Here is a 26,287-nt window from a genome sequence, read left to right on the forward strand (position 1 = left end):
TTCTTTATCTAAAGATGCTGTCATGTATTTAATGTAAGAACCACATTTAAGCAAGTGGACATTTGTACTGTAATTGTTAAATGAGTAGGACACAATTCGGGGAGCTTTTGTATCACAAGGATGATCAATAGGCAATTGTAATCTGGCGAGCCCCAAAAGTTGACCCTCTTGGGGGTCCCAAACCCCAGGTTGAGAACAGCATCATGTCTTTTTTGTCTGCAGCAGCTCTGGTCAGTGTTAACAGACTGTAGAAGGTTTTATTTGTTTGCAGTTTGCCCGCACTTCCTGTGAAAGTCCCTCACAGCAACATGTGGGAATGTTCATTGCCTCACTGAGGAGGAATCTGGAATGATGTTGCTGTCCCTGTAGGGAAGCACTTGCTCCGACTCAGACTCGGAGTGGAAAACACAAACGGTAGACGGCTGTTTATCATGGGCAAGACAAATGTTGGACACAGTGTTCTGGGAAAAGATCCTCGCTGTTTGTTTTATATCCTGCTCAGACAGCATCATGACAGAGATAGAGGAAATAGTTCAAAACATGTAACTTTTCAATTATGTAATGACTGTTCAGATTTGGTGACACATTAAAAAAGCTGTTCAATAAACGAGCATATGTTCCCAAGTTTTAAAAATAATAAGAGGCACAACTTGTAGATTTCAAGCCTTTGTTTTAACCCTTTATTTTGCAATAATATAGTCCATATTAATTTGTGCTTACTTTAATAAATCAATTACTAAACTAATGCTCAACTATTGCAAATACAATGAGTAGGAGAAGAAGTGCTCACATGTATTCTCCCAGTAAGTTGAGTAATAACAGCATTAAAGTGCAATTTGACTGTCAAATGATTTGTGTAAACACTCCTGCAGCATTTGTTCCATCATTTGAATGAATGGTGTGAGCTGCAAAAGTTTGACTTGAAGCATGGGACTCATTCATCACTTCATCACTGATTGTATTTCATTCAATATCTATTTTCTGAGACATAAAGGCGCAGAGGGAATCAGCCCCCTCTGGTGGTTCAGGCTCAAACTCATCACCGAGAGCAAGATATGAGTAAAAGACACTTCAATATACACTGAACTGAACATTTAACCAGAGCCATGACGTTTGAAATTGCACCTTTTTTGTCTCCGTACCCACGCTACCAGCAAGGACTAATATTGCATTCAAGGATATAATACATGAAGGCTTTCCAATATTGCTAAATGTATTATGCTGCATGCTTAGATGGACCTGTCCGAGGCAATAAGGCATCGGATATCCACCTAAATCCAACCTTTTAAAGGAGACTTTACTGATATTTATTAAGACTTTCTTTCCATTTCTCCAATCTTACTCTTGTTATTATTTTACAGTATGTTGATTTTAATTTGTTGCATCATCTGAAGAACTTCTCAACTTGTACTATGATTCATAATTAGCAGAATAACCTGCAAAAGCGTTGATAGTTCTGTCTCGTCTTCACATCCACACACATTTATTTAGCAGATTTCTCCAGAATTGGCCATGAAGTTTGGCTATTTACTCCCCAACTTATTTACATGTTTATTTCACTAACTTTCTCTGTTTACATTTGTAGATTTTTCCTCAATTCACCAAAAGACCGCATTTAATGATACCCAATTTGCACATTTATCGAACTTAATATTAATCTCAGCTTCAGACGCTCGAAACATTCACCAAAACCTAAAAAAAAGTCATACAGCCTGACATATTTTACAATTTATTCCAGAAAACATCGCGTGACTGTCATATGTCTACAAAAGGAAACAGGAATTTGAAACCTAAATTTATACAAGGTGCAAACCAGCACCGATTTAATGAGAGAATCCCTCATTTGCATATTCAAACATAACATTTCGGAAAACTTTTAATACAAAAAATATTCCTTTATGTCGGTAATCAACTGGAAAAGTTTCATCTTGATATCTGTTAGTGACATGTTTTCCCTAAGTTACCTCGTAGCTAAATCTGACACGCATTACTTTCACGAGGGTCCCTGTTCTTCCGGTCCGGTCTACTATTCACCTGTTTCCAGTCCCCGCATGTCCTTTTAAGTTGGCGGTGATTTCATTTATAGGTCCATTTTATCACGAGTGTACGACAGAGACAAAGTCTTTGTCCAGTTTGCTAGCTGGGGCTTTTGGCGTCCGGCTAATCCGATGAACACCCGACATGTTCCTTTTTTCGGGAGCTCCTGTGGTAAACGGGTGTAAAAGGTCATCACTTTTGAGCTGGAAACGGTCGATCAGTATTACGTAGAATGTGGAAGTGACTGTGCAAGTAGCAGATTGGTCGTCTACCAAGCTAAACAGACTACCACAAATGAACAAGTATAACAATAAAACACCCTAAGCTCCATTTACAGTCTCTTCCCCTATAAAGAAAAGGAGCATTTCTTCGTTCTGCTACTGAAGCGTTTGCATGGTCAGTTACACAGTAACCTCCCCATTAGTGAACTCTGGAAACCCATTGTCTAGCTAAGCAAACCCATTGCCCGTTCATTCATGTGCCTCCCATTACGGAGGCATGCAGTCCCACAGCTCATGGCAGATACACTGGCACAGTCCGTAGACCATGATCATGACCAGGCTGGCGGGGACCAGGCTCACCAGCAGGACGCCGACCGTGGTCTTCTGCATGATGAGCAGGTAGACCCCCATGGGCAGCGAGCTGAAGTACAGCAACCCCAAAACCCACACCAGCGCCCGGGCGGAGGTCTGGCACAGCAGGGCCGCACAGTTCCACATCGTCCACCTCTGCGTGATGGACGCCATGGAGTCCACGCTGGAGGAGCGGTAGCTCGATCCATGATGGTGGACTTCTCGGTTGGATGTGGGCATCGGTGGCGGCCCCATGATGGTGATCACCACAAAGTTAGGCGACCCCCGTATGGTGGAGTAGGTTGTGGAGGAAGAAGACGTGGAGGAGGAAGGGGATGTCATGGGTGGATTACTTCCCATCAGCGAGTTGAGGCGCCGGGGGCTGAGGAGCAGCTCCGTCGTCGCCTCCTGGTGAAAGTGGAGGTTCCTCTGGTTCCTGCTTTGGAGGGACAGCGCCGCCACCAGATTGCAATCGTCTGGCAGGCTGCTCACCTCCTGCCCAGGAAGTCTAGTGATGTAGCGACAAAACGGACACACCACAGCATTCGGAGGTGACTCACCAAGGTCCAGGATCTTGGCGAGGCATTTGGCGCAAAGACGGTGGCAGCACTCGAGCACCTTCGGCCGGCGGCTCCCCAGGTTGTAGGCACAGTAGCAGATCTTACACTCCAGCTCCTCCGTGCTCAGTATGTCCATGTATCCACCACCTCCTCCTCTATCATCCGGGCTTTGCAGCTCAATCATCATCCTTCCCGCGAGATCTATCCGGCCTCCACATCAACAGAAAGACCCAACAGGAATTTCAGGTCCAGGATCAGCGCCGAGCCACACGGAGAGTTTCCCATAGATGGAGACGGTGGCAACGGTCCACTCCAATGAAGGTCCGGGATTCATTGTGGCCGTCCAACAGGCTCCTGCAATGTGTGTGTGTGTGTGTGTGTGTGTGTGTGTGTGTGTGTGTGTGTGTGTGTGTGTGTGTGTGTGTGTGTGTGTGTGTGTGTGTGAGTGTGAGATAGTTGATGAGGGAAATCCCTCGTGAGTTCTGGCCCCTGAGCAGTTGGGGTAACGGTGCTTCGTTTGGGGCAAAAAAAACAACCTTTCATGGGCCGCCTGAAAGAAAAATAAAAAGAGAGAGAGAGAGAGAGAAAGTGAGAGTGATTGAAAGAAACACACCAGAGAGATAGAGAGAGGGGGGGGAAGAGAGAGAGAGAGAGAGAGAGAGAGAGAGGGAGGGAGATAACTGTTAACACAGCATTAGAAGAGAACAAACAGAAAGCTAAGGGACAACAAAGCAAAGCCTGTACAAACCAGAGCTGGAATTTTCGAGCCTGATCTTTTGTTGCTCAGTGAAATTCAGTCCAATTAGTGGCTGACACACACACACACACACACACACACACACACAGTGTGTGTGTGTGTGTGTGTGTGTGTGTGTGTGTGTGTGTGTGTGTGTGTGTGTGTGTGTGTGTGTGTGTTAGCTTGGCTGTGCTTGAATGCATGAATAAATGGGTGTGTTCGTTTTGTCCGTTTCACCTCCCTCTGCAGTGGAGATGAATATTTAGTATGTTAAGCCAGGTGAAGATAAGGAAGTGGAAATTGGAGCAGGTCATTTGGATATCACGATGAAAGTCCATAACAGTTCTTATTCTTGCCGGTACGTTACCCAAGATGTCTTAGGAGTTTTGGAGTCTTTTATACTGCCTCTCCAGAATAATTATCTAGCTATCATCTTCAATGATCCAACTTTAAAGTTCATTACGAAGCCAATCACCGTCTGCTTCCTGTTCCTGCAGACGACCATTGGGCTGGTTTCATTCTTCAAATTCAGTTGCCCTTGGCAAATTGTGTCGCAAACTAAAGACCCATCTGTTTCACTTGTGCATTGGCCATTAAATTCAACACACAAAAATAAAGCACTTAGAGTTATCCCATTTGAAACTAATGCACCAGCACTTACGATGGTTAGGCTTCTGCATTTTCCTTGTTCTGAGTTTGTATGTTTATGTTTTATTGCGTTTTGGTTGGAGCTGCTTTGGAAACAAGCTAAATGTAGCGTACTGTAAAAGTGGCATAGGGGAAATGGCAGGATTGTGACCAAAATATGCACACTGTAGTATTTGGCTTAAATCATTGCAATGGCTGACCAGTCAAAATGTTACCTAGGCCTTCCACAACTACTCCTGCCCGACAACACCCTCTTGTTTGGTAAATCAGGAATAAGCTGCAATTTTTGGCTTCGACCAGAGAAGGCCACTTTTTTTTATACAGCACATTTCATCCCAGTGCAAAGTGCTTTACAAAAACAGTAATTCAAAGCGTTATTATTACCGTTATACACATTTAAAAACAGTCATTAAGCCAAAAAAAAAACCATTAAAACGGCCATAGAGTAAGACAGGTAATACAAGCATAGAAGTAAAATATCTCACAACCTGCACTGATGAGCAAACTGGAAACGCTCTTTTATCACAAAGCATGCAGAAAATAGACTTATCAACTCATGACGTCACATTCCATTACACAACACACACACACGCACGCACGCACGCACGCACACACACACACACACACACACACACACACACACACACACACACACACACACACACACACACACACACACACACACACACACACACACACACACTCAATGACTTGAACCACAACAAATCAGGCAGCAGCTGAAGGCTTCAAGTCAGAAAGAATGGGACACAAAAAGAAAAGGAAGTGTGGCTAATCTGAATTTCAAAATAAAATACACACCCTGAAACAGTTGGAAACTACCACTGGAGCCTCTGAAATGCAATTCACCACAATTGTGATTCTACTTTAGCTGTATACTTTACCTTATCTGTGATCTGTGCCTGCATCAGGAGGCTCAGAACACAGTTATATCATATAGCATCTTGAACTTTTCCCTTCCCCACCCATGTTTTTCCTCAACATTTCCGGAAGTTAAAGGGATTTTGAGGCAACACTTATTCAATAAAAATACAGAATTAGACAGTATGGTTGTAAGAAATTACAACAACAAATACAATTAAATTTTCTTTCTTTTTAGCTTTATTTTTGACAAGTAAAACTATCCAATATTTCCTGAAAAACATAAAGGTTTTTATTAGAAAACAGCCAGAAACTAATCAAAGGTTTGTGTCAAAGATATGTATTTGTTATTGTTGTTTTGGAAGGCATTATGTTTATATACCCTGCTATCCTATAATGTTTAATCTTGGTCTTTTTGGGGAGTATGGGCTTTTCAAGAAGCCTTTATTGTCCTTTTTAAACACGTTTTAGTTAAAAAATCCACAGAAATTGAACATTATTAGGTGCATTAAGGTAATGAAGCCATTCAAACTAGCTGCACCTTTACCAGCTCTGAGAACACTTTAATGATCAATCATTCTAAAACATATCAGAGATATTATTCTGAAATGGACCAATCAGACAATGAATACTTTTACTGTCGCTACTTTAAGTACATTTAGAGGAGAGTACTTTCTACTTTCACTGGAGGAACATTTAGAATACTTTTACTGTGACAGAGTATTCCTACACTCTGGTACTTCTACTTTACTCAAGTACAAGACCTGAGTACTTCTACTTTACTCAAGTACAAGACCTGAGTACTTCTACTTTACTCAAGTACAAGACCTGAGTACTTCTACTTTACTCAAGTACAAGACCTGAGTACTTCTACTTTACTCAAGTACAAGATCTGAGTACTTCTACTTTACTCAAGTACAAGACCTGAGTACTTCTACTTTACTCAAGTACAAGACCTGAGTACTTCTACTTTACTCAAGTACAAGATCTGAGTACTTCTACTTTACTCAAGTACAAGATCTGAGTACTTCTACTTTACTCAAGTACAAGATCTGAGTACTTCTACTTTACTCAAGTACAAGATCTGAGTACTTCTACTTTACTCAAGTACAAGATCTGAGTACTTCTACTTTACTCAAGTACAAGACCTGAGTACTTCTACTTTACTCAAGTACAAGACCTGAGTACTTCTACTTTACTCAAGTACAAGACCTGAGTACTTCTACTTTACTCAAGTACAAGACCTGAGTACTTCTACTTTACTCAAGTACAAGACCTGAGTACTTCTACTTTACTCAAGTACAAGACCTGAGTACTTCTACTTTACTCAAGTACAAGACCTGAGTACTTCTACTTTACTCAAGTACAAGACCTGAGTACTTCTACTTTACTCAAGTACAAGACCTGAGTACTTCTACTTTACTCAAGTACTAGATCTGAATACTTCTACTTTACTCAAGTACAAGACCTGAGTACTTCTACTTTACTCAAGTACAAGACCTGAGTACTTCTACTTTACTCAAGTACAAGACCTGAGTACTTCTACTTTACTCAAGTACAAGACCTGAGTACTTCTACTTTACTCAAGTACAAGATCTGAGTACTTCTACTTTACTCAAGTACAAGATCTGAGTACTTCTACTTTACTCAAGTACAAGATCTGAGTACTTCTACTTTACTCAAGTACAAGATCTGAGTACTTCTACTTTACTCAAGTACAAGACCTGAGTACTTCTACTTTACTCAAGTACAAGATCTGAGTACTTCTACTTTACTCAAGTACAAGATCTGAGTACTTCTACTTTACTCAAGTAGGCTACAAGATCTGAGTACTTCTACTTTACTCAAGTACAAGATCTTCTCCCTCCTCTCCTCCTCCACAACACTAATAAACAACAGTGCATTTTAATTGTTGTTTAATTGGGTGACTTTTATTTTGAAAATCCAGCACCAGAACTACTATCACACCCCCTGCTGCGAGCTTGACACCGGTCCTCTGCTGGAGGAGCGGCAGAGACGCGAGGGGCCCCGGGGAGTCTTCCAATGCTGGAGAACCGGGAACCAGGGACTGCGGGATGCGGGGAGGCATCTGCCCGGCCGGCAGTGCCTCTGAGCCGGGGAGACCGAGGGGAGGAGCCGCTGTCCGGTCGCGGAGGGTGTCGTCTGTCCGGCCTGGTGAACTGGAGGCAGAGACCGTGCAGGACCTCAGCTCTTTTCGCTGCAGCCAACACGGTGATCTGGTAGGAGCGATGACGCAGGGATATTCCTCACCACACCGCACAGGAAATATGATTATGACTTAAATGAGCCCAAACCTCAGGAAAAATATCCTAATAGCAAAATCAGTACACATGCATGGAATTAGCTTTGGTGTATAATGGTGCATGCATGAACACAGTAAGGAATGAGTTGGTCATTTTAAAAAAAATCTGTTGATGAATCACCCTGAAGAAACGTCCAGTCTATCAGAATTTAAAGTGGAAAGGGTAGAATTGAAAAATGTTCAAAACTAAATGATGAATCTAACTGGTTTACGGTCCTTTGAATGTATAGTAAGCACAAAGTGTTATTATTTTCAATGTAGTCTTCGGATCTTGTAAATGTTATTCTTTTCTATGTTTTGGGGCCACTTTATTGGGCCTATAACTTAAAAACATATCAGGGATTGTTAATATTTGACACAGTTTGTCCTGTTTGTTCTGACATATTGCACTTCTTGTAATTTCTGTTATTTTGAAAATGATATCACAACTCTATAGCCTTCACTTCAATATGTAGTGAGAACATGCTAAGGTTTTGGACACTGGAATCAGCCTATTATGGTAAAACTGTATTCACATTATATACATTCAGTCCCAGTGAGGGTAATGCTATTTGACTGCAAATGTCTATAACATCTACTCTAGTCTTTGCAACAAGAATCCAACAGCAAAGACGAACATCTCTAAAACAGACATCAGTGTAAGCTTCAAACGACAGCGAAATAACACACACTGAAACGACCGATGCTGTCATAAACTGGTGTCTTTATAAGAGTGACATTTGCATTTTCTTGAAGGTTTGTGGCCTTCACCTCTCTCCGAGGATTCAGCCTCCTCTTCGTCCTGCTGGCTCTGCTGGTCGTCACGGTGGCCGTCAGAGACATCGCTCGGTCCAGATCCACAGGTAACAACAGAATGCATCCTGGGTAAAATGATCTATTAGAAATGATCCTGTAAAGCACATTGGTACTAGCATTAGTTACCCATGTTTATATTCTGTATAGCTACAGTTCAAATTACACTATGGGTAGGGGTGGGAAGATGTACAGATGTGTCATCCTATGAGCAAAACTCCAAACAATTATCAATAAAGGGGTTTGTTTTTTTAAATAAACCCTATTGGTTTGTACTGAATCTTCATTTATACTCCTCAATTGTTAAAAGCAGCTTCTCTTTCCTGCCATGTATGTTCGATAATGTGAGGTTTTGAGCACATGAATGTGAAATACAGTAAAGACCAAACAATGAATCAGTCATTTTAAATGTTATTTAGCTGCAAAATGAATCAAGAAAAGATTGAAAATTCAATGCACTTTGGAGACATCGGAGGGTCAAGAAATAAAGTATTACATCTACGCATAAGAGGGGAGGGTGCAGCTGCTGTGTTTTATAGTGTAGGCTAAACTAATGTCTATCTGTTTTGACTGGATCTCGGCCAATCAGATAAAACACATGTTCTATTTCCTTTATGTAACGATTAGCAGGTGCTGCGTATTTGAAGCTAATGCATGACAACATGAGATAAGTTGGCTTATTTAAATCTAATGTACTTGTTAGATACGTGCTGGTCATGGTTGATTGCACCTATCTCGAGTCGCTTCAGATGAAAGCAACACCTAAATGTAAAGTAAAGTAAAGCCCAAATCAGAGACGAATGCCGACTAGATACCACCGGCATGCTTGATGTTAGTCCTGATGATTTCCCCCTGATGGTGACTCGTTAGCCTGATGAGAGAGGATGACGTGAGGAAGAGTCAGATGGTGACTGCTCAGCCTGATGCACTCCTACCTAGACGCATGTATTCCTCATGTCATTGATGTCTTTTGTACATCTTAGTAAAAGTAACATGGTGGCTCTGACCCTTGTGCTCTTAACATTTGTTTGTTGTAAACCCTGCCGAGCCAGCACACCAGTTTAATGGACTCCAGTTAAAGGGACAGTGCACTTTAAAGGGATGGATTGGGTGCTTTGAAGTGAGGTAATGTGGGGGAAATAGCAACCCCAGCTTGCTCACGATACAACACAAACAGTCAAGTGTTTAATAGTGCGGAATTTGTCAAGAATTATAACGTGTATAAAGAAATTCTTCATGTTGTTCAAACTGCCTTTTTCTTCATAGTCATCCGCCAGCGGTTTACAGAGTGTCCTATTTTATATCAGTCATTATGAAGCTGTTTTCCAGTGCGGTGACCTCCTCAGCGATGAATAATAGATCTCCTCTTTCCCACAGGAGCTCACTTATGGCGCAGCATGACGGCAAGGTAGGACACTGTGTGTGTGTGTGTGTGTGTGGGGTTTTGAGCAGAGATTACAGATGAGGGTTTTATTTCTGCAAACATATCTGAGGGGCAGATCAGGAGTAATCTTATTGGTTGAGGAAACGTTTGTGGGTGGGTCAAAGCTGATTGGCCAACAAGAACTGAGGGAGTTCTTCTCTCAGTCCCCCCCCTGCCTGAAACGCCTCCGTTGGACTCTTTGTTTACTTCCGGAACATAGTGACATCACTATGTAAAACGTGCGCTTCTATTGGCTAGCGCTCCAACACATTGTACCTGATAGGCTAAGGGGCGGGCAGTATGAGAAAAATAAAGAGTTTTTTTAACCTTAAAGCATGGAGACATGTCCCAGGAGAGACTCTACATATGAAGAGGTGCATAATATGACCTCTTTCACTTTTGTTAAAATGTATAAATATGATCTTCACGCCCTAGACTTGCAGAGGGGCTCCCACCACAGTATTACACGTGTGGGGAAACTCTGCTGCTCTCCTCTCATATCTGCAGTGTGGAGAAGCTGCAGCTCACGCATGACTCTGATCTAATCCTCTCCGACTGACCATGTGACGGCTCAGTTTCACCTCACAAATCACTGACTCACCTTGTGATAAACTGTTAACATGAGACATTTATCGAGAGGGGGGACACTATAGGGAAGACATGTTTGGGTTTTATGACTCTGAAAACGATATGAAAGGCAAACGACCTGTCACACAGCGTGTTACTGTGCAGGATAGTATCTTATTCAGTGAGGTCCTCTAAGCACTGTAGCTTAGCAGTGGAGACGTGAAGTCATGTGACCGTGCTGTAGTTCCTTTATAGCCCAACATTAGCCACCTTTAGCTTAGCGGTGGTGACGTGAAGTCATGTGACCGTGCTGTAGTTCCTTTATAGCCCAACATTAGCCTCCTTTAGCTTAGCGGTGGTGACATGAAGTCATGTGACCGTGCTGTAGTTCTTTTATAGCCCAACATTAGCTGCCTTTAGCTTAGCGGTGGTGACATGAAGTCATGTGACCGTGCTGTAGTTCCTTTATAGCCCAACATTAGCCTCCTTTAGCTTAGCGGTGGTAACGTGAAGTCATGTGACCGTGCTGTAGTTCCTTTATAGCCCAACATTAGCCTCCTTTAGCTTAGCGGTGGTAACGTGAAGTCATGTGACCGTACTGTAGTTCCTTTATAGACCAACGTTAGCCACCTTTAGCTTAGCGGTGGTAACCTGAAGTCATGTGACCGTGCTGTAGTTCCTTTATAGCCCAACATTAGCCACCTTTAGCTTAGCGGTGGTAACCTGAAGTCATGTGACCGTACTGTAGTTCCTTTATAGACCAACGTTATCTTTTTAGTCTCAAATCATGGTGTTAATATGTGGAGATGATCCTGCTGAACTAAATGTTTGTTTGACACAGAGATCATTTTCTGCAGTAATCCAAAATCACATGGACAAAACCCATTGGCTTTCGTTTTTATAACAACAGGTAGTTATATTTAGGAGAAACTAAATGAATGTCACCTGGTTTACACTCCTGCCCTCATTTTGAAGGACTGTGTTTGTGTTTGTTACTCGATGCCAGCGCTAAAGGCTCGGTGGGATTCAGAGGAGGCAGGGGGATTTGTGGGCGCCAGGCTGGATGCAACACATCTGAGTTATATAAATGAAAGCCGGTGAGGCCAGGTCAGGGGCGAGTGTGGGCATGAAGACACAAGCTGGGATTCCATATCAAAATTATAACAATAAAGACTAAATACAGTCGGGACAATTGAGCTGAATGTGTCTTGTGTGTTGATGAAGTCTTCATGGAGAACGAGGGTTACTGAAGTTATTGGCAAAACTCATTTTAAGGGTAAATCCCAGGAATCTAAATCCTTTATTTTGTCCTACAGCGGGGACATGTACGTTGTTAGAGCAAAGGGGACCGTGCAGATGAAAAGGCAAATACATGAATATGAATTTGCACCACCTTCACACCCATCTTGTCAAATAAGTCAGCTTTGTTCGTGGCTTTACACTTCAGACTGTGATGCTTCACATTACCCACTATAGCATCATTTTTGCACTCCAGTTTGCACCTTTTTCATACATTTCCATGCACAGAGAACACTATTGGGTGAAGTTAAGGACCGCTTTGTGCTTTAGGTTCAATACATGTATGTTATCTATGTAAGTTCTTTATGTAACAGTACATTAGATATAAAATCTGCAACATGGAAAGCATAAGCCTTTATGCAATCCAATGTTGCCTCTAATGCGCATTAAAGTTTATATATATATATCCTGTACCTTGTAAACTCTTGATGTATCTTGCATTTATGTGATGTTTGACTGTTAGCAGTTGGATTCATGACATGCCCCTTGTTTTATAATTTCCACATCCAGTCCTACTCTACCCTCTTAGCGTCCTCACTCTGTGTCTCTGTGGCATTCGCCCAGCAGAGTGTTTGGGACCGTGTTGTTGTCACCTGCTGTTGTCTGTCAGAGAGGATTGTGGGTAGTTGTACATCAGGCTCAGAGCGAGTCTCATGCAAAGGCTTGTGGGAGATTAGCCGCTGACTCAAAATGTGAGCTGACAGCTGGGATGTTTGAGCCAGCGCTGTCCCTCCCTGTTGTGACTGAGCGGTGGATGTAGTCCAAGACATTGCATTGGCCATCCATTTTGGACCGGCCAATGTATTAGTTTTTTTTTATGGCTCAACCAAGTGTTTCCTCCCGAGAGTTAACGTTGGTGTCTTCTAGTTTCTGACAACTAAGCTTAATACATAGAGGTGGCATTTAAACCTCTAACCTATCTGTACTGGTTTTAGGATCAGAACATATTCATATGCAGTAACTTTTTTAAAACCTTTTTGTCGAGGCTTCCGATCCTTGTTGTAGACGCCTTACAGACATTTCTAACGCATTATCCTTCCTTTATATTTGTTTCACTCACATTTTTGATGCCTTGCTTCTGATATGCGTTTGCCCAAAATAAAAACAACAAACTTTTCACACAGCTTACAAGACAAACAGGCCTTTACGATAATCAAAGAGGAGGGCGAGCAAGTCAAACAAAAAGGTGAGTAACACGCGTTAGAAATGTCTGTTTGAGTGGCTTGATGGAAAACAAGGATAGGAAGCCACGTTACAAAACTGAGCTCCGGCGGCGTCTTTCTGACAGGTTGCCCATCTCTGTCTCTTTAGGGAACGGCACTGTGGGAACTGTAGTCTTGCTTGCAGCGTTGACTACAGGCGTCCGATGAAGTGGTCTTTTTTTATAAAAACAAAATACTGGCTCGAAAACCTTCTTATTTATATATAGAGTTCACAGGTCACCGATAATACAATGATTTTACAGACGTTGCACATAAAACACAACAGGACAATAATGCATTCAATAACATACAAAATATAAACACAAACATATTTAAAGTTTTGAGTGACTTTTCTACATATCAGGAAAAAGGATCCTGAATTATATTTTATAAAATATTGTTCCTGCATTTTAGAGAAAAAGAGCATGTTTTGGGATTATGAATTAAAGATCCTCTATTATGCTATACCTACATCCGTGATGACAGATATAAAGCATGACCATCATCTTTTGTGGGATTATGAAGTAAGTTTAGCATGTGGACAAACGTCACATGACCATTAGCTGGATTTTGTTGTGGTTGTTACTAGGAAACACTTGCTGTGCTGCTTTTTGTTCCCACAACAAACACAACGTGTCTTAAGAGTTGTGAAAGCCGAGCTGTGTGTGTGTGTGTGTGTGTGTGTGTGTGTGTGTGTGTGTGTGTGTGTGTGTGTGTGTGTGTGTGTGTGTGTGTGTGTGTGTGTGTGTGTGTGTGTGTGTGTGTGTGTGTGTGTGTGTGTGTGTGTGTGTGTGTGTGTGTGTGTGTGTGACTCAGCTGTTTCTCCACTGTCTGAGCTGTTTCAGAGGTGTGACAGGAGGCAGTCGAGCCAATCAGATCCCTTGACACAGAGGGGGGGTGTGCTTTGCAGTGAAGCGTCTGATTGGAAGGAGTCCGACTGGTAGAAAACAAAAACAACAAACCAGATAGGAGAGTTTCATCACAGTCAAATGATCAAGTCAAATCTAAACAAGAGTCATGATGTTGTAATATTTGTGAGTTTTCAGGTTGAAATCCAGCATTTATTCCCCACACTCATTTGTGTTGCGTCACTTTGAAGTTAGTTTCAACATTAAATTAAATTAAGCAAAGCAAGCACATTCTTATTTATTTTTGGGATCCAAGGTGCATAGTTATATTTAAAGGATGTATTAGATTTACATTAAATATTTCAATCACGGGTTAGTGTAAAGACCTATTGAAGCATCAGCCAACACTTTGTCTAATTGTCGATCAGTTTATGATCCAGTTCTCCACCATTCAACGTGTGTCAGTATGTTGAAAAACCACGTTTTAAAGACTCATTTTGGGGACAGGATACGGCACTTGTACTAGTACGACTGTAGATACAGACTTAAAATCTAAGAATTGAATAACCAACAATGCTACTCTATCATTTAGACCTTAAAAACTATATATTTAAATGATATTACCCTTCCTTTTCCTTTACCCTTGCCTATTCACTTGGAAGTTAAGAGTTGAGAACATGGCATGGACTTGGATGTGTGTATGCACTGTAGTACCACCGTTCGACCACAAGGAAATGTTGCTTCCACGCCCTGTATGTTTTGTAACCTTTGGACAAAATCAGGTTAGCAGTTTCCCCCTGTGCCCAGCTAAGATATCACAGTTAGCTTCTGGCAGTGTAGCTTCATTACTGATATTAGAGCGGCATCTTCTCAAAGTTCATTTCCCAAGTGTTTAGGAAACCCCTTTATCATCAGTCACATGACCCCTTTAATGCTGATGTCACTGACACAGGAGGAGGCGTGTTTGGGTTGATGTCTTGTTGGTGTTGGTGGTGGAGGGTGTTGCTGTTTCTACACCCCTTAACCCCATCCCTCTGTCCTCCTGATGGCTGCCAGTAGGAATGTAGTGTGACCTGGGTATTTTTAGACGAGGCCGCTTGAAATACTCCAACCGGGGCTTCATTGAGGATAAACACAAGCTGCTCTCGCGCCGTGTGGCACTTCAAAACAAAGTTGGCTCGACCCTTCATTTTTGCCGGTATTTTTTTTGAACTGCAAAGATAAGTTGTAGCTCTCTCCACTGTCTTGAATATCCGGTGTTTGTCTGCTTTTTAAAAGAGAATCCAAAACTTCTGAAGGCACCTGCAGCTCTTGAGATGTCTTCTGAAGATTGTGGGGCAGGACTGAGGTATGTCTGGAGTTCTGTGTGATCTATCCAAGAAAGTATATAACAACTTAAAGGGTTTTAATAACATTGAATGTTCTATTTTCTCACTTTCTTCTTGAGTCTGGCCATGAAGACAATTTAGATTTTATTTGTATAGGTTTTTAGATGAATGCCTCAGAGATTTCTGGGGATAAATGGAAAAATAAATCTGGTTATTTAAGACTTTTTGTGTTTTTCCAGAATCAATATATAGTTTTGTTTGTCTTAATTTGGTGATTTGGGTAAGACCTTTGAACTCCTATTAAGCTACCACATATAGAGGACTGAAATCTTGGTCATGTCTGTGCTTGGATTGTGCAATCAGTGTTTAACGTACACAGGCTATTTTTCCACCTTATCTCATGAGGAGGAAAGTTGGCTCGTATTTTTGGCACATTCAACTCTTAGTTTCAATCTAAATGGATCAACAACAGAGCATGGATCTACTTGGAAAGTGGTACACATCATTGCATCATGGCTCCCCAACGCCATCGTCTTATATTACCTGCTGCTGTTGGATTCTTGACCAGACGGGCCTTTTGCAAACTGTGAACTCAACCTGCTTTCGTCAGCTCAATGTATATGTGGCTGTGCATGGAACATAAACAGGTATTGGTTGCATCAGAGTCGGGGTAAACATATTTAGACCTCAGCCTCTTCCTAATCACAAGTGAAGAGCTTGGATGTTTTTGCCGCCATTCCTCACATTATTTGTCTCGCTCTATTTTTAAAGCGCCATCAGCGGGCTTGTTAGAGGCTCAGACATGCTGCTTCCTGTGTTGTTTCAGAGATTAGGGGTCGGGTAAAAAGTGACATCTGCCCGTCAGCTGCTCTTGTGTTGCCGCTGATCTGCTTTTTCCACCTGGGACGCCTCTGACGTGACAACTTCTCTGTTGAAAGTTGGACATTTATAGGTCTGGAGTGACGTCTTCAGACTACGAGGAAAACACTTCTTCTTTTCCGCATTGATTGACACATCAGTGGGTGGTGGTCTGTAAAGACCTCGAGCAATGAAATGTGATACCAGTTCTTGGTGTACAAAATGTTTGTGGAGTTCAGACAGCATGTGACACCAGGGCTGAAAAATGTCAGGATTTACAGCCCTTGTTTGATAGGATGACAGCTATTCTTTTCAAGTTGTGCAAATGCTTCTGGATTAAAATTGCGAGATGTAATTCACTGGAAAATCTCTGAGGACACAATCAGTCAGAGAGACAGATGGGAATATAAATCCATCCATCATCGCGTCTAAAGTCCAACAGAATTCAAGTTTCCCTTCGAAGGAGTGTGCCTGGAAGTTGAGAGGGGAGCAACCGGTTGACCTTAAGTCATCAGGGTTATGTGACAAGGCACCCAGCCTTAGGGCGGGTGTTTATGGGATACTGTATCTTCTAGAGGCCTCTCCTGCTTGTTCCTTGCAAGATGAATAATACAAAGCCCTTGAAAGACCACATCTTGTAATTAGCACAGGAACCTAACAGCTGTATAAACTGGCGGGAACCTGCTTAGCTGTCGCTGTAACACGATCTTTATGGTGATTTCACACCAGCTGTTTACAGGACAGCTGCTTTCACAGGACGTGTATGTAACCCATCCTCTGTTGGACTTAAATTTAGTGCATTGTTACTTAATCTGATGAACATGTTGAGGCAGCCCTTGTTTCCCCGACAGTTTGGTTACTTTAGTTCGGCTAGATTGTTTTAAGTGAAAGGATTTCAACCATTGGTTTGTTCAAAACGTAAAGGTATATGTAGCTCTTGAATGCTAAAAAGAGGGTGCTTGTTTGATGTATCATGCCATCAACTTGCTTAACCTGCAGCATGTTTTAACTTCATTACAACATTTGGGTAAATTGTCCCAGGAACAACTGGACTATGGGCTAACACTTCTTCTGCCTATAGTTATCCTATATGCACACATACTGTACACATTATTTTAAACATTGCTATGAATGCCATGTAGGAACGGCCGTATAAAATATATTATAATTAATGTTATTTATTGAGGGACGCTTTGCCAGCATCGACATTTTAAATACAGCGCCAAAATGTCTCCTTTTCTCCTTTACTGCTAATACATGGGGATAATACTCAATATTCTCCTCACTCAATGTTCTCTACCTTATCTGAGGGTTCACTACAACTAAAATTAGCATTAATCAACAAAGATTCAACCGACTAAATCATCCCTTATGTCTATATGGTATCTTGGATCTATGAAATGGTTGATCTAAACCCATTGACTAGTTAAGCTAGTGGAACAAAAGCTAAGAAGAAGCAGGACTTTGGCTGCCGCACAACCATATCTATTTATCGCACATGACCTACTCATGAGCCACATGTGTGCCTTTTAATAGCTGTTTTATGTGATGTGATAGGCCTGTTAATAGAGCTTTACGAGGAGAGGCTTTTTGGAAAACCTCGAGGTGCAGGGGAAAGTTTCATACCTCACTGGGTGGCTTGGTAGTAACGGCACGGAAAGCACGTTCCTGTTCCCATCTGCCACCTGTCTATTTAGTCATCTCGCCAGTTTTATTGTCGACTTCCTAATTTAGACGATGACATTTGCATCGGGCGGGCTTTTCTCCTGGACTAAACTCTATCAATGACCCTTAACCAATACAATTCTAAGCCTGCAAATAAACCTCTTCAATCCCTGCCTCGGTAAAGCCAAGTGTTGATTCTATTTTGAATAGAGTCAGCGTATACTTTGTCAGAAATGACATGAGGACCATGTACACATATCAACCAGCCAATCCAGTGTATCCGTAGAGCAGATGCGTGTGAGTGCTGTTCAAAGTTTTCCGATCAGAAGAACGTTTTTGCATCTTTGCATCTTTAGGGCAGATGACCTTAGAGTCCTAGAAACTATCAAACATTATAGACTACGGGATATGAATAGGTGATAGGAAGAACAGATTTGTACCAAAAATTACAACACTGACCAATTCTTGTCAACGCCACAAGCGCACAAGTTCTAGAAGTAGTATTGGGTTTTGCAGCAGATAAAGACGAGTGTCATCAGCATAGAGGTACACCAATTACATTCTTCTTACACCATTACCTATCAAGTAATTGCTTTTTTATGAAATGATTGGTGTGTCTACAAAGGGGTGCGGTGATGTTTGTAGGCTGACCCGGACGTTAGCATCACAGGGGGTCCCTCAACAAAAAGCAATGAGACTTCCCTTTGAGTTTTGGTATAATGAAAACATAAGCTTTGTGGCCAACACACCGGTCCGACACTTAACACAAATGAAATGCTAACGTTAGGCTATATCAAACTACAGCTGTGCAACACCACCGCTAAGCTAACGGATGGAAGCGTGATGATCCCCTAAGCCCCTCCTGATGCTTTTAGTGGCACTGCCAAGGTGATTTGTATTAAAGATAACTAACATTGCTTCTGCTTGTCTTGTCTTATAGCTGGGAGATCATTGACTCAGGTCAGGACAGCCGGTCTGGGACTGGACCTCAGCTCAGCGACTCCCTCAAAGTCTTCCTCCAGGAGACATCGGCTTTCAAACAGCAAAACCCTGGAAAGGTGAGGCAGAGTCTCAAAGACCTCAGACTATCCTCTATTCTGAGTTGCATAAGTAGAGCAGAAAAGCATATTTTGGTCCGACTTACCCACAAACTGCTCACGATACAAACAGATGTCATCACTTACTGGGACTTGGTAGAGCAGGTTCGCCTGAAAACAAAATCACATTTATATTTCTCAAACCCGCACCTTTAATGTACGGTGGCTGAGTCTTGTGTTAGTTTAACATTTCTTAGGGTACTTGAAAAGTTAGTTTTCAAGTTTTGAAAGGTGGTAAGTCTGCAAACACAGTGATGTAAGAAGTCAAATTATGTAACTCTACATCTGGATTCTAGAAATCCAATTTTAAGACATTTGTCCATCCTTTTTGGTCTCATTGTGTTTGCTTCCTATCTCTTCTAGTTTTGCCTGCTGGTTTGCAGTCTGTGCACCTTCTTCGCTGTCTTAGGACGCTACATTCCAGGGATTGTTATCTCTTATATTCTAGGTGAGTACTCTTCAGTTTTGCACATGATAATCTTTAATGCTAGAGATTTAAAAGAGAGGTATAGCTGTGTGTCCTCAGCATAACAGGGATTAAAGATACCAAAGCAATTAGTTATTAGTCCAATTATAGACGTACTCATCCAGCCTCTGAACATATTAGTAAGATATCACCAAAGGCATCAACACATGGTTTGCAACATGTATTCAGCAAATACAGTCACAGCTACTTCTTGTTTGTTGTTATGACTGGTATGTTAATGGTTTATCCGGTAACAACATTTTTGCCTTTCCGTGCAGTGTTGGGCATTTTCCTGTGGCCTCTGATTTCATCTCATGAGATTGGTTTGTGGCTGGAGCCAGTTCTGCAGAAGCTGGACTTTGGCCTCGGAGAGTTCATTCAGAAAATCAAAGAAAATCATGGTAATTATACATGTTTTTAAGAGTATGTCACTGGGTTATAGCGAGAGAGTTATTTTCCAAACACACTGAACATGTTAAACACTTGGCTTTTACAGAAGAATAATGACACAGCGGATAGAAAGCCCTTTTATTAACTGGATGGACTGGACATTATTTTACAGCTTCTCCTTTACTTTTTATATTCAGCAGAAATCTTAATCAATGAATCTTGGATTAAGTATTTGAATGATTGTTTCCTTACTTTCAGAGAAGAGAATCATGCAGGCTCAGACTGAGAAAGAGGGCATCGAGTCGGACCTCTCGTCCATGTTTCCCAAGGTAGGCTTATTATCTTTTCTCAATCTAATGATGCCTCTGATGACTGACAGGATCCAGTTAAAGTTAATTCAAATCCAGTACACATGATCCGCATCAGCAACAAGGCCTGTGCCAAAGAGAATGCCAAAGGATCACCAGGCTACAGATTACATTCACCGAGTGCAGTCCCGCAGAAGTCTCAACAAAAGACCCTTTCTATCGACATCTGATGAAAACATCGAATGCAACGCAGAGGGATGAGTTGCCACGCTAGCAGGACTTTGGTTGGGAATAGAAACATGGATTTAAGTCCGATTTCTGTTACAAAGAAAGACTAGTTTTGGATTTGACTGCTGCAATTCTAGACTTGCATGAGCCTTAATTTGACTTTCGGGAATTTTCAGCATAATTGTGCAGAGAGAGTTTGATGAAAACTGAGCAAACAAATTCTGAACGCTTTCCTGTATGTAGACCTTGTGTTAAAAATGTATGAATCAAACCCAGCGTTGTCAAAAGAAAGCTCTACTTATTGGTTTAGTTAAATGACATGGCCACTTCCTGTGCACTTTCTGTCTCCTGTTGCAATTATTCCATTTAAGTATTAAGTATTTAGGACTTGCTTTATATTTTGTTCCTCTTCATCAGTAATGTTGCAACAACATTAGATTTAAAAGCGATAATTCCTTCTGGTTAGTCACAGCTGTAAGTAAAACTGTATAGCATGCACACATTTCCCCAGTGAACTAACTTACACACCAGAAAATGCTTTTTTTGGTCAATCGCTCCACCCATAACCCTCACCCACTCAGCTGTGAGTTAACTCATTTGATGATTGGTGTGTTTCCCTGCAGCTCGACTCCACAGTGTGTAAGGAAATGTCGGTATCGGACACAGAGGTGTCTGATATGACGTGGACAGACAACGGTACTTTCAACCTGTCAGAAGGACACACACCACAGACGGAGAACTCAGAGGGTATGTCACCTCTATGTCCTCTGTCCTAGAACCAACAGAAACAGAAACGTTGAGACACAACTGATTAAACGAGATGCAACAGAACTGAGCCAATGTTGTCGTTTGCTGGGTACTCAAACAGTAGCAGTTGATCTTAAATATCCTTTCAGAAGTAGTTTTGTTGGTAAACCAGATAATCCAAATCTATCGTATTTGCTAATAACATACGAGTACTCCAGTGACACATTCCAGTCTCGTGTTACTGTTGTGTCCTTGCTACTATATGCATTTACTGTGAAGCAAAAGGAGCTTACTGATCCAATATTACATAGAGATCAATATAAAAGTTAGAAAGTCAAGTAAAGGGAGTTAGCTAATATTAAATGTCTCCTCGCCTAATGTGAATATGTTGGAACAAATTCTTGTTACTGCGGAATAGGATTTTGCCAAACATTTGATTTAGTTTTGACAAAAAAGTAAAAAGTCTAAATTCTCTGTAAAAAAGTCAGAATTATGAGATTAAAATCTGAGTTCTGAAAAAAAATCTCAATTAGGAGGTTTAAGTCCAAATTCTGAAAAATCTAAATTATGAGATTACAATCCACTTTCGTTTTACCATCATTTTGTTTTACCTCACAGACCTTGACCGTGAAGAAGCGTTCACTGGAGGCCTCCCAGAGTTCCCCTCACTTGACAACGGCGCAACGACCAATGGCGACGACGATGACGATGACCTAAGCCTCGGCCTTCCCTCGCCTCCACCTCAGCTGCCGATCAAATCCAAGCATACACCCTTTCCTCACAAAGACCAACCCACCGACAACGCCATTGAATTGGTCAACCAGATGGCGAGCGACTTCATCGCTGCCGCCGTCACAGCAGCGATGCAGGAGAGGATAGAAGCAGCGGTCGGCTTCACGGCGCAGAGCTCAGACTCGGGGCGGTCAAGACTCCCAGAATCCACCGGGCCGCTGGAGCTGTACGAGGAGTCGGACAGCGACGTGGAGGACTTTGAGCTGCTGGACCAGTCGGAGCTGGAGCAACTGGAAGGGGAGCTTGGGCTGGGAGAGGAGAAGGTCAAAGCCAAAGAGGAGGCTCAGGCCAAGAGTGATCAGCCAGGTTCGTCTGGATTCTTCTCCAAACTCCTGAGACGCCACTGATTGATGAAAATACGATCAACTGGGGAGAAGAACAGGTTACAGAGGACATGTGGAGGGGAGGCGGGGTTGGTGTGGTCACTGAGGACTGTTAGGGGTTTTGTTTCCATTTTTATTTTTCTTCTAGAGCTAATATTAACATTTCAAAGCTGGTCAAAAATGTAGGTCCCTTTAATCAGAATCATCTCAGCTTAATGCCGAGATCAGACTACACAACATTAGCCAGTTAAAGGCCCAACCCGACAGAGGTGGGGACGCTAATGGGTGTTTGGAAACACTTAAAGATGATTAAAAACCAAAACATGGAGGGTGCTTAGACCGTCCAATCTGCACATGCAACTGCATACATCTTTATTTATTTACCTTTTTAAACATTGATTTCGGACCCTAGAGTTTTTTTCCCCATTTTCCCAGCAGCCAGCTCAGAGTGAATTTGATTAGCCTACTGGTTGATAATGCTTAAGGTCCGTGACCATTATGGAATACAATCAAATAGTGTGGTCTGATCCCGGGGAAGAAGTCAGTTGAGGATTTATGGACAACCTTAGGCTTTTTTCAAAGATTGTTGGTGATTTAAGGTTAGGTTCTTCCTTTCTGCCTCGAGTTAAGTACAGCTGATTCATCAAACTACATTTCCCAGAATTCAGTAGACATACAATCAATCAATGCTCAAGTTGAGGAGGATTAAAATAGGAAACATTTTATTTTGTAACTTTTTTAATTTTATATGTAAGTTTTTCTTCATTTAAGAAAAGTAGTAACTTTTATTTTATAAAAACATACAGCAGGTCTCAAAAGTCTTGGCTAACCAATGAAGAGTTCTCACGTCAAAAGATGATCCAAAATTAGACTCAGGATAATTTAGTTTTAGTGCACTGAAAGTGTTGGATTATTTTTATTTGCACATTAAGTATTATTTAATGACGCACCTACGTAGGGCAGTCTGCTGTATTGACCAGGACGAAACACTTCATTTATCATGCCTTGTACATTCAAATACATGGATTTCACAATCAAGACACAAAGCAATGTATAATGTGTCCTCTTGAATGATTCATGTCATGCTTTGTATCAGCATAATATGACTACAGACATGTTTGTTTATCAGTGCCTCAGAGGACTTTGTAGTGGCTGCAGTTCATTTCTGTCTCTCATGTGATAACTGTATATGAAAAAGAAACACTCTCAATAAGAGTTGAAGCAGGTTCAGGCTTCATAATCTAAAACACCTTTTAAGTATTTAGTAAACTGATCAAAGTATTAGTGTTTTTCCTTCATCTTCACGTTGTATCACGGTGGCTTCCATGCATTTAACGAAAAGTGAAAACATCTTTAACGTTGTTCAAAGACATTTCAGAATCAGCATTAAGGAAATGTAATTTTATGTTATTAAACTCAAGAAAGTCAATAAAATGTTGTAACTCAATCCGTGACTTCATTTATTTCAAATCAGTGTGAATTCGTGTTCCTGTATTAGATATGTTGTGGGGCCCATGAGTACACAGTCACTTGTGGGGACTGGCCTTTTGTTTGGGGGCAGAATTAAAATCTTTGCAATGTAAATCCTTGGAAGCATTACAATGCTACTTGTAATACTAGCACACAATAAGAACTGAAAAAGAATAATACACTTCTCACACAGGGTCATTATGTCACCTAACGGGCGTGTTTGGTACTTCTAGTACATTTAGCTGATAATCTTTTCTTGATAAAAATGATAAAGGTAGGCCAGTTTTATTTTCCCTCTCTTCTTCCACCACTGTTTACCAGCCACATGGGGGTGCTGTATCTCAAGGTTTTGAATCTAAAGTGGACCTTGCTCTGTTTTACAGCACCTGAGCTTAATTAGGTCACACATTTCCACTCTCATATCATATCATAAGACAACAGTGATTTTTTGCCAAACATTTAAACAGCAACTTTGGCATTTAATAAACTGCTGCAGTTGATGTCAATAGTGGTGGAGCCCAACGTTGCTGTATTTAAAGCTAGACCAATAGAATGATGATAAAATAGCTCTGACTGGTTTGTGATTCCAAGGCACTCTAGTCTTGGCCTCCTCCCAGCTGGAGGTGCCTGAAACCCCTCTCGAGGAAGGTGGTCATGGAGCATCTTTACCAGTTGTCAAAACCAACTAAACTGGCTCCTTTCTACATAAAGAAGCAGCGGCTCTGAGTCCCTCCCAGATGACTGAACTTCTAACCTTATCACAAAGGGAGATGCCAGCCACCCTCAGGAGGAAACAAATGTTGTCTGCTTGTATCCATGATCTCGTTCTCTCTGGTCATGAAGAAGACATACTTTATTAATCCCAGGGGGGAATTCCTACAGCTCTCTCTTCATCACAACTGTGGGGTAAAGCTCCCACTGCGATTCCCCAATCCCTTCACTCGAGAAAAAAATAAGATCAGTATTATGTTGTATGTTGAATCAGCCTCTCAACGTTTCTTTAAAAAAATACATTCTGACTAAAATCAGGCTGCTGTAACAGTTCAGATCAGTGCCGCACAACAGCTGCTGAAGGAGCTAGAGTCAAACTCTAATTTGGAGTTTGACTCTAGCTCCTTCAGCAGCTGTTGTAGCATCTAAAATCACATTCATCTGGATTGTCTGTCAGTGTCTACATTTATTTACAAGGTGCTTGTGATGGAGGGGAAGATTGAAGCTGGGGTGAGCCCCACAGGAAACAGCATCAGTACTTAAAATAAATCCCTTCATTTAGAGGAACAGGGGGCATTTCTTGTAAATACTGATGGGAGGGGTGAGCAGGGATTATGCTACTGATAGCAGTTTCAAAAAGGAACTGATACGGTCACAACTGTGGGGTAAAGCTCCCACTGCGATTCCCCAATCCCTTCACTTATCAAAAATAAGATCAGTATTATGTTGTATGTTGAATCAGCCTCTCAATGTTTCTTTAAAAAAATACACTCTGACTAAAATCAGGCTGCTGTAACAGTTCAGATCAGTGCCACACAACAGCTACTTGGCATTAAGGTCTGGAATAACTGCAGCCTTTCTGTTATTAGATGTGTTACTGCTCTCAATGACTCTATCTGAATGTGTATAATAGAGGGAATAGTCAAGGGTTCCTTCAGTAGAGTCCTTTAACAAACACTAGCAAAACAATTAATCAAATACTCCTTTCAGATGAATGTAAGGAAGCAAACTGCTGGGTTCTGTATTCAGAGGAATTGTCATGCTACAAACAAATGTATTTACCAGATTAAGGGTGAAAAGGTTTCCAAAAGGGGGTTCAGGACCCTCCAGAGGGTCGGGGAAGATGTGAAGCATTAAGGGTTCAGGGAAGGATGCAAATAAAAGTCATGAACTGCACAATGTTGGATATTTGTAATCCTTCTCTTGGTGTAGCTCTGAATCCACCGCTGCTAAAGGCCAGCATGCATTGCAAATATCACTGCTGTCTGAGATATCATATGTGAGAGGAAATGTGAGACCTAATGTAGGCCAGGTTCTGTGAAATGGAGAAGCATCACCTTTAATTCAAACCCTTGAGTTCCAGCACCCCCATGTGTCCACAGAGTGAAACACTTCTGTTCTAGATCTGATCCTTTCTGCTGAAGGCTCCATCACTAATGCAGATAATGAAGGGGATAAAGGGCATCCTTATGGAGTACCTCTACTCAGACATTGACCCATTAGTGCAGGGGTGGCCAACCAGTCAGAGACGAAGAGACAATTATTTGACTGTGTTACTGCAAAGAGCCACATCATACACACATCGTGGATGTATGTCCCCCCACTTCTCTCTTGCCCTTTCTCTTTTGCTCTCACCCTTTCTGTGTGCTCCAGGGGCATAGGTAGTTTTGAAGTTTGAGTGGGGTGGACTTCACATCCTCTACGGGGGTCCGGGGGCATACTTCCCCGGGCAGATTTTTAAAAAACACTTTAAAGTGAGTTGCATGCTTCTGGTGCACTTTGAGAGCAACATGAAGAGGCTACACAATAGAACTGTGTGGTCTTGGTAAGGGGAGGGGGCACAACTCTCAACACTAATGTGAGACATAAAAAATATATATACATTTTTCTTTTCAATTTCAAAATGTTCATTTGGGTGGGATTTATTTTTTTTAGGTGGGCTGAAGTTCACCTAAAATAGGTATAGCTACGCCACTGGTGTGCTCTCTCACTCTATTCCACTGTGCCCCTCTCTGTCT

At 41.7% G+C, this 26,287-nt stretch overlaps 2 protein-coding genes across 2 annotated transcripts; one reads left to right on the forward strand and one right to left on the reverse strand.

Annotated features, from left to right (window-relative positions):
* Positions 1–791: 791 nt before the first annotated feature.
* rnf182 (ring finger protein 182) lies at positions 792–3,525 on the reverse strand. The gene has a single exon (XM_063886554.1). It carries the CDS (start codon positions 3,354–3,356, stop codon positions 2,526–2,528), a length of 831 nt encoding a protein of 276 aa, XP_063742624.1. The 5' UTR covers positions 3,357–3,525; the 3' UTR covers positions 792–2,525.
* A 3,942-nt stretch (positions 3,526–7,467) lies between these two features.
* Positions 7,468–23,535, forward strand: retreg1 (reticulophagy regulator 1). Its single transcript, XM_063886758.1, has 9 exons — positions 7,468–7,672; positions 8,491–8,597; positions 9,925–9,955; positions 18,678–18,795; positions 19,198–19,282; positions 19,579–19,701; positions 19,949–20,019; positions 20,850–20,973; positions 21,592–23,535. The coding sequence occupies exons 1-9, from the start codon at positions 7,476–7,478 to the stop codon at positions 22,110–22,112; spliced, it is 1,377 nt and encodes a 458-aa protein (XP_063742828.1). The 5' UTR covers positions 7,468–7,475; the 3' UTR covers positions 22,113–23,535.
* The last annotated feature ends 2,752 nt before the right edge of the window (positions 23,536–26,287 follow it).

Source organism: Eleginops maclovinus, chromosome 6, assembly GCF_036324505.1.
Source record: "Eleginops maclovinus isolate JMC-PN-2008 ecotype Puerto Natales chromosome 6, JC_Emac_rtc_rv5, whole genome shotgun sequence".
In the NCBI taxonomy this organism is placed as follows: Eukaryota; Metazoa; Chordata; class Actinopteri; order Perciformes; family Eleginopidae; genus Eleginops; species Eleginops maclovinus.